The sequence below is a fragment of the Octopus sinensis genome, linkage group LG15 (assembly GCF_006345805.1).
Source record: "Octopus sinensis linkage group LG15, ASM634580v1, whole genome shotgun sequence".
Classification (NCBI taxonomy): domain Eukaryota; kingdom Metazoa; phylum Mollusca; class Cephalopoda; order Octopoda; family Octopodidae; genus Octopus; species Octopus sinensis.
In genome coordinates this window covers 23,524,953-23,542,452 of record NC_043011.1, presented here as the reverse complement: position 1 = coordinate 23,542,452, position 17,500 = coordinate 23,524,953, and the positions used below count along the sequence as shown (strand labels likewise).

At 35.9% G+C, this 17,500-nt stretch overlaps 1 protein-coding gene across 17 annotated transcripts in view; it reads left to right on the top strand.

The window, feature by feature from the left end:
• LOC115219721 (phosphatidylinositol 4-phosphate 5-kinase type-1 alpha) overlaps positions 1-17,500 on the top strand; it is a 285,819-nt gene that overhangs the window by 189,610 nt on the left and 78,709 nt on the right. For all 17 annotated transcript variants that reach the window (XR_005002153.1, XR_005002152.1, XR_005002151.1 and 14 more), the window contains one exon: positions 16,771-16,970. Coding sequence is in view for 5 of the 17 variants with exons in the window: in XM_036509545.1 (XP_036365438.1) it covers positions 16,771-16,970 (200 nt within the window). In the remaining 12 variants the exon portion in view is untranslated. The remainder of the gene's footprint in view (positions 1-16,770; positions 16,971-17,500) is intronic.

The following is a 17,500-nucleotide window of genomic DNA, read 5'->3' as shown; positions in this document are numbered from 1 at the left end:
AATTTGTTTTGCAGTCATGTGGATTTGAGTTTTATTCCACTATATGACATCTTGGGCAAGTATCTTCTACCACAGTTCACATCAACTTATGCTTTGTGGAATTTGGTAAATGAAAATGGTGGAGAAGCTTGCCAGAAGGATTGTCACTCTTCTTGGATGCTACACATAATATTTCGTCTGATTCAGCCATCTGGCCTGTAGCTGCCTTAATAAGATTGTATTCTTTTAGAAGCATTGGGGCTAAGTCTTGAGTCTGAGGATCATTTCCTTCTACCTGTCTCAGAATCATGGCTGGTATCTTTCCTCCTCTAACTAAAGTTATGAAAAAACAGTACAGAGTTGGCTGCTCCATTTACAATTTGAGTTCATTGGGTTATATTTCTCACATATAAAGCTTTAAGAAAATGTATTTTAAAACATATCTGCTTCCTGTTTGTGCTTATGTGAACTTGTTTCAGGAAGAGTACATTGGAATTGTTTCTTTTTGCTTCTCCAGGTAAGCATAGAGACTAAAATTTTAAGGGGCAGGATGAAATATTATGCGATTATCAAACATATTTGTTATGAAAGTAAAGTGAAATAGTTAAAATTGGTTCATGCTACTAATTAAGCCTGCAAATAGAATTTTCTATTCTGTAACAGTTAAATGACAAAAATAGAAAATCTTGTGAAGATTGGCTCATGACAGGGCCAATCAATCTTTGGTAGCATTTAGAGAAACCACTGAGAGGAAGATTGGTTGGTTTTGTGAAATGAAAACTAAGTAAAGGTGGTCCATTTTTGATCAACTAATAATAATAAATGTGGGCATAGATGTGACTCTGTGATTAAGAAGTTTACTTCCCAATCACATGGTTTCAGTTTCAGTCCACTACATGGCACCTTGGGCAAGTGCCTCCAAATATAGCCCTGGACTGACCAAAACCTTGTGAGTGGATTTGGTGGACAGAAACTGAAAGAAGTCTGTCATGCACAAACAAGAGTGTGTGTGTGTGTGTGTGCATGCGTATGTGTGTGTTTTTCTTTGTCTTGACTGTGTGTCATAGTTGTAAATGGGCGTCACTGTCATATAAGCAGTGCTGTTCATTTTCTGTATTCTGTGGAAACCTGTCTCATGATAGGGAGAAATATTACTTTACTTGGTAACTGTTGAGGGCTGGCCACAAGAAGGGCATCTGGCCATAGAAAATCTGCGTCAATAAACACTGACCCAAGCATACATGGAAAAGTGAATGCAAAATAGTGATGGAATTCAGTCTGCAATTCAGTCACAAAATAGGATGTTCAATTATGAAATAAGGGCAGTCATTTGTGAAAACTCTCACTAACTCACTACAAAGAAACTACTTGGGAAATACTGGTAAACATATTGACAGTTATACAAGATTCGCTGGTTTCAATAGTTTTAGAAACCATAACATGAAGAAGATTGCACCGTTACAAGTCCATCCAACCCGGCTTGCATGAAGAAAAAGGATGTGAAACCAATAGTGATAAAATGTTTCAGGGAGGGTACATAGGAATGGTATTCTGTTGCTTCTCCAGGTAAGCATGAAGTTAATGTTATGCATTTCTCAAGAGTATTAGTTATATAACTGACTTTTATATTAATTCTCAATTCAAAATGAAGTGAAATAGCTTCAGTTGTTTTTATGAAGGCAGTCTTGGGGTGCTTATAGCATGAGGAGCCAAATGTAAGCAGTGTAGAATTAGTTCCGTGCAAAATCTAGCTTCTCATAAGTCACACAGTCAAATAATGGTAAGTGAACTAATTAATCAGATGGAATGATTGATGATTGTTCTAGCAATGGTTTCTATTATTAGTCAAACTCAGATTTCAAAGAGCAGGAACAAACACCTGACACTTTAATTATTGCAAATTCGTTGTGTTAATGAAAGGACACTCATTATGAGTACTAGACGTTTTGGCACAGTCATTTTGGGCCCTCCTATTTGGTGGTGGTGTTTCAGTGCTGATTTATTTGATAACAAGCATTTTTAATGTTTCTCTTGTTCTCCCCCACACACACTCTCTCTAAAATGTACTGTTGCCAAAACAGGCTCAACATTCAGTCAACCATACCAGATCACCAGCATCAAAACAGCTACATCCAAACGTCTCATTCTGACCCTCTATAATTGCTGCTAAGAACAATTGATGAGTTTAATTTTAAGTAGTAACATTTGGTTTATATGTACAGAAAACTGATTTTCATAGGATTCTTTTAAAAAACCTTTTCTAATTCAGAGAATTTTCCTTTCTTTTTACTTTTCTCCAAGTTAGTAGGGAGTGTACAAATTTTAATGTTTTTATAAAATATTTAAAGGCAGTGGTCTACCATTCCTCATGACAATATTATATTTCTATTGCTATATTTAATAGGAAAAACTGGAAGTTTGTTTCTGAAATATTTCCTCTTCTTTTTCTTTTTCTTTTCCTTTTCCCACTCTTCAGCTCTAGTTTCTAAGTCTGTTAGCTATGGCCAGCATCTCAAGCTATATTTTAAATCTTAGTTTATTCATTATTATTGTCATAACCATCATAATCAGCTTCATAGGAAGCATAGTGTTTTCTATGATAAGAGCATATTTCTGGTGTGCATATAGGATATTTATCCTGTATTATCTATTTTTGCAAATTATTTTCTAATGTTATGTCTTCAAGTATTCATAACCAGCTAGTGGGGTGGAAGGCAATATTAATATTTTCTTTTTCAGACTTAACAAACCGTTATAGCAATAATATGGGTTAGGTTAGGTAGAATAAAAAATTTAACCAAAAACGGGACCTGGGGGTACTTTTTGAAACAGAATATCAAATTACTAAAAAAATTCGTATATAGATAGCTCAAAGCTTCAGGAGTAAATGAATGTTAATGCTTTCAAAAGATATATTGGAATCTGAGACTTAACTACTTTTTTTTTTTTTCTGTTAAACAGATCCATGATCAGTTATGATATAGATTTGAAACTGAAAATAATTGCTACAGATTTTTTTGTCAATTTGAGTAATCTGATTGGAATTGTTTTGATTTTTTAGATCTGTCTGGATCTATGCCAATAATAGGAAGTATCTATTTATAATCATCATCACCAAAGTTATTGTTGTTGTTGTTAATGTTATAACTGTTATTGTTATTATTATGTTATTACTGTTATTGTTATTATTAATAACTGTTGTTATTATGGCAAACTGGCTGAATTGTTAGCACGCCATGCAAAATGATTAGTGACATCTTGCTTGCCTTTACATTTTGAGTTCAAATTCCTCTGAGTCGACTTTGCCTTTCATCCTTTCAGGGTCATTGAAATAAGTACCTCTTCAACACTGGGGTCAATGTAATCAACTTATCCCCTCCTCCAAATTGCTGGCCTTGTGCCAAAATTATTATTACTATTTTTATTAAGACTGTTCTTGAGCAAAACACTTCATCTCACATTGCTCTGCAATCACTTTGACACCTGACATGTGGTGCACTGTGCACCTGTCCAGGCAATGCCATTTTGAAGACCTGTTGAGGCAAGTGAAAATCAAAATCAAAACAAATCAAAATAGATGAACATCAATGGAATTTGTATCTTTGTGGTACCAGTGCCGGTGGCACACAAGAAAACCATCCGAACGTGGCCGTAGCCAGTACCGCATCGACTGGCCTCCGTGCTGTGGGCACGTAACAAACACCATCCGATCGTGGCCGTTCGCCAGCCTCATCTGGCACCTGTGTCGGTGGCACATAAAAACACCATCCGAGCGTGGCCGTCTGCCAGCCTCGTCTGGCACCTGTGTCGGTGGCACATAAAAAACACCATCCGAGCGTGGCCGTTCGCCAGCCTCGTCTGGCACCTGTGTCAGTGGCACATAAAATCACCCACTACACTCTCGGAGTGGTTGGCCTGGTGCAGCCTTCGGGCTCCCCAGACCCCAGTTGAACCGTCCAACCCATGCTAGCATGGAAAGCGGACGTTCAATGATGATGATGATGATGATGAGTGAGCTTAATGTGCAGCACATACGTTTGATCTTTATAAACAAATCACTTGTGCTGGTTATTCAGTAAAAGCTGAACACCCATACTTTGTTCTTAATGGGAGAATCCATCATCAAGACAGATGGCAGAATTGTTAGTGTTTCAAAAAGACTCAGAAGAAATGCTTGATAGAATTTTTTCTGGCTCTTTCTGTTCTGAGTTTAAATTCTGTTAAGGTTGACTTTGCCTTTCATCCTTTCGGGGTCAATAAAATAAGCACCGATTGAGCAATGGGGACAATATAAGCAATTGAATCCCTCTCATAAGAAGAAATTTTCAGGCCTTGTGCCTATAGTAGAAAGAATTATTATCATTATTATTGTTGTTTATCTCTAAACTGCCCTGATCATAAACATTGACACTCCATAAGTTTACATAAGCTTTCATAAATGCTTTGATTGAAAGTTAAAATTTTTATCAATAAAATTAAGACATTCTTGAGGGTTTAAAAAACCATGTCTTCCCTATTTAAGGGATGCACAATTATTCTCCCACTCTCTTTGTCATCTTCAGCAACTGGATAAATACTTTTACGAAAAATGTCAAGAAGTTTGTTGTTTGAAGATGGATAATTCATGTGAATCTGCTTTGATAGACATGGTAGTAGTAATGCTAAAGTTGTTGTCATGCTAAAACATGAAGTTATATTTTTTACATCTTTTGTTTCGACCATCAAACTGCAGCCATGCTGGGGCACCAGCTTGAAGAATTTTAGCTGAACTTATCAACCCCAGTACTTAATTTTTTGTAAAGCCTGGTGCTTATTCTATCAGTTTCTTTTGCTGAATCACTAGGTTACAGGGATGTAAACACAACAACACTGGTTGTCAAGTAGTGGTGGGGGACGAACACAAAAGCACACACACACTTGATAGGCTTTTTTCAGTTTCCATCTACCAAATCAACTCACAAGGCTTTGGTTGCCCTGAGGCTATAGTAGAAGACACTTGCCCAAGGTGCCACATAGTGGGACTGAACCTGGAACCATGTAGTTGGGAAGCAAACTTCTTACCACACAGCCATGCCTGCATCTACTTGAAGATTTCTTTTTTTATCTTGTTGAGAATTATAACAAATGTGTTGGTGTTAACTCTGATGCTATCAGTAACGCTATGGTGCAACACGGCAGTAATGCAGAAAACAATAGAGCTGCTATAAACAATGATGACAGTGGTACTTCCAACAACACTTACAACAGTAGAGACAACAACTAAAAAAGAAGGAAAATAATGCACTGAAAGTCGGAGAGGATAGAAATATATACACCAACAAGATTAACAACAAAAAGGCTGAGAATGTCAGTGGAAGGTTGAATAAAAACAGGTGATATTAGCATCATGATCAACAAGAAGTAAACAAACATTACCTACAGCAACAGAAACAACAAAAATATAGAAATCAACAATAACAAAACAGCAGTAACCTCATGAAATATAAGTCATTTGCAAAAGCTACCAGTACCTGTATTTAAAACTGAATGTATAAGGTGAGTGTAACTTTATGTAAAGAAACCTGTAGTGATTGTGTTTCCAGAGGATTAGCTTGAATGTTTTACTAAGAAATAATTCCTACAAATGTGTTTCATTGCTCTGCTAATATGATGATTCATAATGTGCTGTTGAAACTTAACTCTGTAGATTTTTGGTGGCAGTTGTAGATCGACACAGGGAGATAACAGATTTGTATCCTCTTCCCATGAAAAATACTTGGGAATGCAGTCAAACGTTCTGGTGTTACACTTGAAAATGTTATTAAAATTTCCAGTCCATTTCCATATCTAAGACATACAAAAAATGATGGCAAAAATAGAGGATGGAAAACCAAAGTACATCAAAGTAGTGCATCTCAAGCCACTGGGAATATGGACCACAAGGACCATGTTTGAAACCAGAAAATGACCCAAATTGCTGCAGAGAATGAACTCTACAAGCTTGCAGTACTAGGCCTCTGTGAGACAAGGTAACTGAAGTCAAGACAGATGTACCTGACGACAAGGGAAAGTTGACTCTGCTTAGGGTATGAATAGGACAGTGCTTCATTAGATACTGAAGGAGTTGGCTTCATGTTCTCCAGTGAAGCAGCAGCATCCTTGATGGAATGGTCAGGTTATCACCCAGGATCATCACAACCAGATTCACCAAGGATGGTATATGTAATACAGTCCTTTTGCAACCAACAATGAAAGCATTCTATCAACTGCTGTCTACCATTGGTGAAACTGCTAAGAGGGACCTGGTCATAGCTATCAACACCAATAAATTCACAACAACAATAATGTTAACATCAACAACAATAACAACTACATCAGCAAAAGCAACAGCAAAAGCGAATTGAAAATAAATCACAATCTCCCTTGCTTCTTTTGCAAACTTCTCTGAGGAGTGCCCTACCCCAAACAAAAAGGCATAAAACCCGCATAGGTATGTCATTGCCATAGCCTTCTTGAAGCATCTCATTTAGCCTTAAGTTGAACAAAAAAAAACAAAAAAAAAAAAACACAGGCACTTTTGAGTCTAAATAGTGAAAGCTCATCAAAATGTGAAAGTTTGATCTCAAAGGTGAGAGATGAGAAGAGTATGAATGTGATGGATATGCCAAATGATGAAAAACAACAATTCTAGATGGGCCTTTTACAAAACACAAAACATATTTTATTCCAACACAAGCCATAAGGTAAGTGATCTTTTATCTTCAGCCAAACTTACTTGAGAGTGAGATGCACATGGTCTGGTTGGTGTCTTGATGCAGGGCCACCTGGGGAATTAGTAAACTTAAATGAAATTAGCAAAATGTGAGTTTCTATGCAGCACTCTTTCACTCCGTCACTCATTGAACCAGTTTGTGTGGAGTAGCAGTGTTGTTCTGGAAATGTCTAATTCTCCAGGTCAAGATGATCTCTCTAGACCTTGATTGTGAGTTAATAGTTCCAGCCAGTGAAGGCACATAGCTTAGTGGTTAGGGTATTTGGCTTGTGAGTGTAAGGGTTTGAGTTCAAAAACTGGTAGTGCATTGTGTCCTTAAGCAAGGCACTTTATTTCACATTGCTGCAGTCCACTCAGCTGGCAAAAATGAGTTGTACCTGTAATTCAAGGGGCCAACCTTGTCACATTTTATGTGATACTGAGTCTCCCTGAAAATTTTGTTGAGAGTACATGTCTGTGGAGTGCTCAGCCAATTGCATGTTAATTTCACAAGCAGGCTGTTCCATTGATCAGATCAACTAAAACTCTTGGTGAAACCAACAGAGTGTGTCAGTTGTAGTTGGAGTTCTAATCATGTAATAGTAAAGTCAACACGCTAAGGCTAATAACTGTTTATACTCTAACAGTTAGATTTCTTTAAGTATTTGGAAATTTTTCTCTGATTGCTTTGCCTGTTAGTTAGTGGGAGATTGGAATGGTATCCTAGATATACACTGGTATTGTATGGGCGTAGCTAGCAGAAGAGGTAGCATTAAAAACCTCTCAGTCATATTCATATGTTTCCAAGTGTCTAACCAGTATTGAATGGATTGCTCAAATGTACTAATTGTTCAAACTGCAGCAGCTGTTACAGGTTGTATTTAGATAGTACATTTTTAAGTTATTGAATAGGGATAGTGTAGAATATCTACAATACAGTGTGGTTAGCTACACCGCTCGCAATTGGTGATCTGTATCGTATCTAGACAAGGATCCATTTACTGGAAGCTAAATATGTACTTTTGGCATGGGAAGCCTATAGAGACTGGATTAGCAAGATAGTTAAAGGGAAATTGACAGATACAAACTTCAACAAGTAGTGGATCTCATCAAAGAAGAAAATTATGAGAGAATCTATTAATTGTTGTAAGGAACATTAGAGAACAATAAATTTTTTAAAAAATTGCTCGTAGATAGTCTCAAAATAGCTAATATGAAAGTCATTGCTCATAGAGTGGAAGCAACATGAATGCATTTTGACTGCATTTTTGATGAAGAACACTAAGATTATGTTGTCCGAGCTAAGGTAGCTTGCATTTAAACGTGAGAGAATGAAAGCTGTTTGATGGAAATGTTAAGCAGAGGTGCACCATGACAACAAAATCACATTTTTTATTTGTGTCAAACTGCAGTGAGCATATGCTACTTATTTCCAAGCAGATGTATGCAGTTTTCTAGTAGCACTTTGCAAAGAACAAAGAACTGGAGACAATGAAATTTGATGCCTATCTCAGCAGTCTGGCAGTGGGCAGTGCAAAACCCTGCAAAAAGCTGATTTCAGCGACTGAAACATTGGCTACTTGTACCAGCTGTGTTAGAGGCACAAAACTGATACAGGATGATCTGCTCTTCAAGCTTTATTACTACATACCATATTTGCCTACTATTGTCATAACAGCTGTATACTGCAACTGACGGGATACTTGAAGCATTTCCAATTGTAAGAGCAGAAGAAAAGTCATGCTGCTGTGGAATGATCTGAACAAGGGGAACATACTCAACTGTTTTAAACCCATTGCTCTTTTAAACACAAAGTTAAAGAGTGTTACTAAAGTTGCTCAAGAGGTTGGTGTTTATCCTCAGAAATATAGTTGGAAAGGCACAAACCTGTGTGATCCCCTAGCAGGTTTAGCCACAACAGTCTCTACCTCACGTAATACATTGCAGTGTGACTTAGGAATAGACTTAGCTTTAGTGAAGCACTGATCAATTGGACTATTAATATTAGTATGAGCTAAGGCAGTGAGCTGGCAGAATTGTTAGCATGCTGGGCTAAATACTTAGCAGCATTTTGTCATTATGTTCTGAGTTCAAATTCCACTGAGGTTGACTTTGCCTTTCATCCTTTCAGGGTTGATAAATTAGGTATCAGTTGAACACTGGGGTTGTTGTAACCTCCTCCCTGAAATTGCTGACCTTGTGCCAAAATTTGTAGCTAATATTACACTTTGAGTGCAAATCCTCTGAAGTCAACTTCACCTTTCATCACTCCTGTGTCAATAAAATAAAGTAATCGTGGGACCGATGGTAATAATGGGTATTGATTAACCCCCTCTCCACAAAATTACTGATCTTGTAGCTAGATTAGAAACAATTGCTATTAATATTAAGAAAGGTGGTGGATTGGTTGAATGGCTAAGGTGACTGACAAAATGCCTCATATTTGTTTCAGCCCTTTACCAGCTTTTCATATAGATTTTGCTTTTCATCCTTCTGGGGTTGATAAAATAAGTACCAGTTGAGCACTAGGGTCATGTAATCAACCTACTTACTCCCCTAAAATTGCTTGCCTTGTGCCAAAATTTGAAACCATGAGTATTGTTGAGTGAGAGAGCAGTGCTTGTCCAGTACACCCATCATGACTACCTGTCTGATAAGGGTACACCAAGTACATGTATCACAACCATATGTGTACTACATGGTGATCTCATATCAAGATAAACAGTGCATGACCTTGCAGGTGGGGCCCAGTTAGAATTTTTTTCAGGTTGAGTAATCCATCCTGCTCAAAAAGTCCTTGAATAAGATTTGCTTAAGGGTAATGAATGAAACACCCATGTTTCCAGAGGTGAATTATTGAAACCTCCAAATATTCCTCTCAGCACATGACTATGATGCTCCCCACTACTGTTGGTCATGATTAGAGATGCACATATCATCAGCCACTAAGGGACATGCTCAACTGGTTAAGGTCAATCAACTGACAAGCAAATCTGTATTGAGCAGAATATTTGCTGTAACCCATCTTTTATATCAAGACAAAGCATGTACATGATAGCACTTCCAATCATTTGAGGTCAGAAGCCATGAGATCCACTGCCTGGTACTGCATCAGGGCATTTATCATTATTATTATTAAACACATTCTGAGTTCAAATTCTGCCAAGGTCAACTTTGCCTTTCATCCTTTCAGGATTGATAAAATAAACAGCTGGCCTTGTGCCAAAATTTGAAATCATTATTATCATTATTATTATTATTATTATTAAACCAGCAAGCTGGTAGAATTGTTAGCATACCAGGCATAATGCTTAGTGGTATTTCATCTGTCATTATTTTCTGAGTTCAAATTACACCATCGCTCCGAAGTTGTCGGCCTTGTGCCAATATTTGAAATCAATATTTCTTCTAACTTTTTATGTTCTCATTGAGAGACAAAATAAAAATACCACTCAAATACTGTGGATGGGGTATCAACCCCTTCCTTCAAATTTCAAGCCTACTATGGAAACATTATTATTACTATTAGATTAACAGAACTGTTACAGTGTAGGGCCAGAATAGATGCTGTATAGTATTTGGTTACATTCTGAATCCAAATCTCACCAGTGTTGATTTTTACTTTATATCTAAGTTTGATAACACTGAAACCAACTTGATTTTCAGACCCCTGCTTTCAGATCATATAAGGTCAATAGTATTCTAGTGTTCAATAAACAATACTGGTTCTATAAAAGGTTGATGAATGATTGAAAATGCAAAACATGCATTTCACATTTTGATTTTTAAAACATTTTGAATTTATTGATTTTGGTGGCTATGAGGCTAAGAAGTTTGTTTCCCAACCTCATGGTTTTGGGTTCCGTTCCACTGTGTAGCACCTTGGGGAAGTGTCTTCTACTGTAGCCTGGGGCTAACCAAAACCTAGTAAGTAAATTTGGTAGAGGGAAGCTGAAAGAAGCTCATCATTATATATATATATTACTTAGACATTGTGATACTAATGACCGGGTGTAGCACTCAATATGTGTATGTTTCTGAATGAAGTGTTAGTTGAGTACAGAGGAGTAATAAGAAAAAGAGATGACAAAGGAATAAATGGTTAAATTTTATAAACTTCATTAGCTTACAGCTGTTTCCACTATAGGATGCAGTGGACTCATAGTTGAGGCTCTGATGAAGCTATAAGGTTTTACTTAGGCACTCAGCTATGAGTCCACTACATCTAATAGTGGAAGCAGCTGGAAGCTAACGAAGTTCATAACTGTTTATTCCTTTTTCTTATGTGGGAGTGAGTAACTGAGTGAATGTATGTTTGTATCTCCTATTGACTTGACATGTTTGTTGTAAATGAAAGTCATTGATTTCCAATATTCTGCTATTCTGCAAAAAGAAAGAAAGTGTCTGGCCATAAGCAAATATACCTTGCTTGGAAACAGGTAAGAATTGGCCACAGGAAAAGTATCTGGCCATAGAGAATCAATCTTAATAGACTGTCTGAGCAGGGAAAAGTGGGTATTAAAATGGTGATGATGATGATATATATATATATATATATATATATATATATATATGTGTGTGTGTGTGTGTGTATATCATTAAGTAAGTAGGTTTGTGTTACAGATGAGAGGTGGTTTCTCAGAAAGCTGAATCTTTGACATGATTTTGCAGCCACTTAGAACCAATTTGCTTACATTGCTAATGTCTTTTGGAAATGAATACAGATCTCAACTTTTTTTTCATGTTGTGTCTAACACTTCATTTCTGGGTGAAAAAGAAGGAAAAACATTAAAAGAAATTTTACAAACTGTTTGCTTTTAAATGTTTTGTTAACCCTTTATTATTAAAACTGGCCATATCTGACTCAAATATTCTACTTGTTTTATGCTCAGACTGGCAAAATATGACCTCTCATATTTACTCTACAATGTCATTCTAAATATAATGAGTGACATCTTTGAAATCTCAAAAGTATGACGCAAGGCATGATTAATTCAAAACAATGTGTATAAACATGTGTTACATTTGACAGTAATCTGAATGCTAAAGGGTTAAAGATATGGTTTATTTTAAAATGGAAAGGGACCTGTAAATATTGGTCGACATATTATCTCTGGATATGTAATACCTTTGATAAATTTTAGTTATATTGATCTACTTTAAAGCAGACACCTACCCACTTATATTATTGCATGTTATGATCGAGAGATATTCATTGTATAGTCAAAATGCTATAATATAATAGCAAAGAAATACTTAAAGTTATCTCTAATTGAAAGCTGGAAATGTAGTTAATTCATATTGACATAATAGAAAATACAGGACTTTACTTCTATCAACAATTCTTTGTTTTACTAGTTCTAAATTGTTTTTGGCATCCTTTTTGTCTCGGGAGACAATGGAGTTGCGCATAAAATAATCTAGTCCGGCTTTTACATCTCATGTCCTAATAGATTTCCCTCTTGTGGCTGTGTAGTCCTATCCAGGACAAACACTCCCTCTGGCAGGTGCCGCAAATGTAGCGAAGACTTTGCCTGGCTGGTTGTAATGTCATACTTTCTTGTTGACGTCTTTTCTTGTCTTTCCATTTCTCCTCTCCTATGTCACTCCTTTGTGTTCCCTCTTTTACAGTACATCACCAATCTCCACGGTTGCTGGCAACTGCCTCCCAGTTGCTAATATTGATGTTGCAGGCCTTCATGTCCCTTTTGCAAACATCCTTGTATCGTAAGAACGGTCTTCCCACAGACCTAGTGCCCCTAGCAAGCTCTCCGTAGAGTATGTCCTTGGGGATTCTGCCATCTATGGAAGTGAGACTTGGACGCCATACACAGGCCAAGAGCATCACCTAAATATCTTTCACCTGCGCTGCCTCCGGAAAATCCTAGTTCTAAATAGTTTTTCTATAATAGAACACAAATTTCAGTCCCTAGTATTTCTAGCTCTATATCTATCAGATTCCTTATTCTGTCTCTCTGCTTTAAAATAAACCATGTACAGACATATTGATCTGTTTGAGATAGAGATAGAAATACTAAGGACTGTAATACTAAGGACATATACTTGAAGATGCTTGGCTCAGTGGTTAGAACATTAGGGTTATGATCATGAGGTTGTGAGTTCAATTCCTGGACAAACTGTGTGTTGTGTTTATGAGCAAGACATTATATTTCACATTGCTTCAGTTCACTCAGCTATAGAAATGTGTTTTAACATCACTGGTGCCAAGCTGTATTAGATAACATCAGTGGTGCTGAGAGAAGTTGCTGGTATGCATAAACAATCTTGTCTTTCCTGGACTTGGGCCTTGAAGGGGAACTTTCTAGGTGCAATCCCATGGTCATTCATGACTGAAGGAGGTCTTTTACTAATATTCTTTTATTCTTTTCAGTCATTTGATTGCGGCCATGCTGGAGTACTGCCTTTAGTCGAACAAATTGACCCCAGAACTTATTCTTTATAAGCCTAGTAATTCTGTTGGTCTCCTTTGCTGATCTGCTAAGTTATGGGGACATGGACGCACCAACATCGGTCATCAAGCAATGGGGGTGGGGAGACAGACACACAAGCATATACACACACAAATATTCTTTTATTTGTTTCAGTCATTTGACTGTAGCCATGCTGGAGCACTGCCTTTAGTCAAACAAATCGACCCCAGGACTTATTCTTTGTAAGGCCTACTATTTATATTATCAGTCGCTTTTGCTGAACTTCTAAGTTACGGGGATGTAAACACACCAATACCTGTTGTCAAGTGATGGTCGGGGGACAACCAGACACACAAACATATTACACACATACATGTATACGATGGGCTTCTTTCAGTTTCCATCTATCAAATCCACTCACAAGGCTTTGGTTGGCCTGAGGCTATAGTAGAAGATACTTGCCCAAGGTGCCACGCTGTGGGATTGAACCTGGAACCATGTGTATGGTAAGGAAGCTACTTACCACAGAGCCACTCCTGAAACTGTATATATATATAGCGCGGAAAACTGACGTTAAACGATAATGATGATGATATATATATATATACACACACACACACATACATATATACATACATATCCTAGGCAAATGTCGTCTGCTATAGTCACAAGCCAACCAAAGCCTTGTGAATGGATTTGGTAGATGGAAACTGAAAGAAACCTGGTGTATATATACACACACAACACACACACACACACACACACAACACACACACATACATATACATACATATATATACATATATATATATATATAATATATATATATATATAATATATATATATATATATACATATATATATACATATACACACAGCAGGTTTCTTTCAGTTTCCATCTACCAAATCCATTCACAAGGCTTGTGACTATAGCAGAAGACATTTGCCTAGGATACCACGCAGTGGGACTGAATTCAGTCATTACTTTTTTACATTAAGCTCTAAGTGATATCACATTCAATATAACATTACTTCTACATTATACCTCACAAAGCAGTTTGCCTTTCTGTTGGTTAATTCAAAATTACTCCGGTTTCTGTTTTATATTTAACCCTTATAAGATGACTGGGTTGATCAATTGGTCCATCATTTTTTTTTTCTGTTAGAAAGAAAAACAATGCTGATTTTCACCTTTATCTAACTATTGAGATTCAGGCAAACACACATAGACATATGCATAAACACACACATACATACCAACATATACACAGACACATTTATACACACACACACACATTTCTTTAACAGATTTTTAAATAATATCAACCTTGTTCTTGGTTTCATTGTCTTCATTGTAGAAACATCAGAGAGCTTTGACATCAAAGAGTCGGATAACATCGTCTGACCTTAGTCATTATTTGCTGTGAAAAATTAAGATGAGTTTTGCTCCTCTAACAGAAATCTTCATCTTCAACAATTCACTTTTATCTGAATATGTTTATAATTTCCCCCCAATTTTTTCTTATATTTTCTGTTGCAGTTCCAGGCACACTGAAAACAATTATTATACGAGCTTTTTTTCTAGTTCTTTTATTCCTAATAATAATTGTTGTTTTATTATTTTTTATGAAGTTGATATGGTATTGTTCTTTTATTAAATTACCATGATGAAAATTATTCCAGTAACTTAATGTATTGTAGTTGTATTATTATACATATAATTAATTCTGTTCTTTTAATTGCACCTCCAATGTTATGTTATTGTTAATTTTTAATCAAATTGTTACATTTTAAAATTTATTTTTTAGTTAAGGGTTTATCGATTATGGATACATCCTTTTTGATTTGTTAAATATTCTTACATATTTTGGACATCCCTAATTTGGTATCTAGGGAGCATTCAATAACTTTAGTTATTTTTGGTTAAGTTATATTTCAATTGTTAATTTCTCAAAGTGATTTTTGTGTACGTGTGTATGAATGGTGGGAATTTGTATAATGTGTGTGTGTGTGTGTGTGCGTGTGTACATATGTATGTACACACACACACACACACATATATATATGAAATATATAGTTAACTGTTTCAATGTGTATGTATATATATATATATATATATATATATAATAATACATGTATATATATAAATAAAATATATATTTAACTGTTTCAATGTGTATGTATATATTTATATATATATGAACAGGTGCTGAAAAGCTCCTGGCTTTGGGTAAAAGAAAATACAGGAAGATTAGTTAATTATGATTTAATTCGACATATTCCCCTCTCACTTCAGTTTTCCTAAGCCCTGTAAAAGAACTCAGAAGGTTGGGCTTCTTTCATGATACTCTTAAAGCCAGGGACTTTTCAGCACCCCCTTGTGTATGTATGTATATATAGGAGAAATTGTGATAAACACAAGTTTATATATTTTGTTCCCTATCTATGTTTCTCTGTTGTGGTTATTTGCATCTTCCACAGTGAATGTTCCAAGTGCAGTTGGGTGCCAAACCACAACAGTTCATCAGAGGAACACTTTATTGCATTATATTACACAGACCAAAATGCTTTTATATGTCTGTGATTAATGTGTCCAGATAACACTGATAATTTCTTTCTGGTAAAAATGTTTTTATGGCTACGTATAGTATCTCAGATGTTAGGTATTAGAATCTTCAACTCAAAACAAGATAAAGTAACAGAAGAGAACCATGATATATAAATATAGCATAAGCCGGTAAGGGTAAAGGAAACCAACAAGAATGAACTAAGATGAGTATGCCAAACAGTTGACAAGATGTGTGTGTGTGTGTGTGTATGGTTGCTATTGCGAAAAGATGCTGAAGATCATTGTATCTAAATTCATGGACACTAGTATGAAATCATGGTAATTACAGGCACAAAACACACGCACATACATGCACACACACCAGCACACACACATACATACATGCACATACACATTGCTTAATGTGTTTATTGAGTGCTTTGGTGTTTTGTGCACACATAAAAAGAGCAGCATCTAATCATGCTTCTTACACTGTATATGCAAAAACTAGAACATCTAAATACACACACATACACACATACAGCGTTCAGTTTATTTTTAATTATGTCTTGTAGTTATTGTAGGTCATTTAAATGTTCATTAAGTTTGTAATTTTATTTATGTCACTTCTATAAAAAGGTTTTAGTGAATATTGAGTTTTATTTGGCAAAAGAATTATTACTATTAACTAAATATTTTATTCATTGCACACCTATTAACGATATGAAGTTGCTAAAGCTATAGATTGGATTCAGAAGGTGTTAGAATTTTCTCCAATCTTTCTGCTATCAGCTCTTCACTAGCTTCAGCATTTACAACTGTTAATCAACTGTGACTAATTGTCATATACACTATATAATCCTTTATTTTGTTTTATTGCAACTTTCTGTTCTAAAATGTATGCATATATATATATGACTATGTTGTCATTCATTAAAATTCTTAATGTATTTCTGTCAGATTATTTCTATATATAATTACTTCTCTCCCTGATATAATCATGTCTTTTGTTCTTTCCTATCCTTGTACATTACACAATTACCCCTGCTTTATATTTATGAGTAAATTGAACTCCATTTCAGATCTGATATGGTATCTAATGCATCTTCTAGTCCAACCTTCACAAGATCTGACATGTGTGGAGGAGTATTACCTCCAGCCAGCAGTTTGGGTCACTCACCTCCACTCAGTTTGTCTGAGTCTACACCTACTCATACTGAGTACACAGAAGGTACACCGAGCTATACAACCTCAAGTCCTAGTTGTTCCAGTGATGTACTAGGTATGTTATTTAATTCCAGTGTGTTTAATGTAATCATTGTCAGTCATGCTATTGTGGGTTTTTTGTTCCACCCTTTCAATATTTTTCAAACTGATGCGTGCTAGTGGCACTGTTAATCTTGTTACCTTTTAGCTGGCTTTGCTTCCAACCATGCATGTTTCTGGTGTAACAACCCCTGACATTGCAGTACTCAGTGTATGATTTTATACTGAGTTTCAAATGTTTCAGGGTTTTTGAAGTATGATAAAAAGAAAAGGACTTGTCCTTGTGTATATTTTAATTTAAAAGTTGCTGCTGATCTGTAGTCGACATTTTGTAGCAGTGGTGTGCATGAGTGCATGCATGACACTTTATATACTCCTTATATGTGCTTGCAATCTAAACATAGTTTGAGTGTCATACAAAAGTAAATCATGATACTTTTACTAAAAGGTTCTTCCTTATAGAAAATATAATTAATCCTCTTTTTTCCCCCCATTTTTTTTTGTAGCACTCACTCTAACAGTATTCACTTCTGACATTCTCTTAAC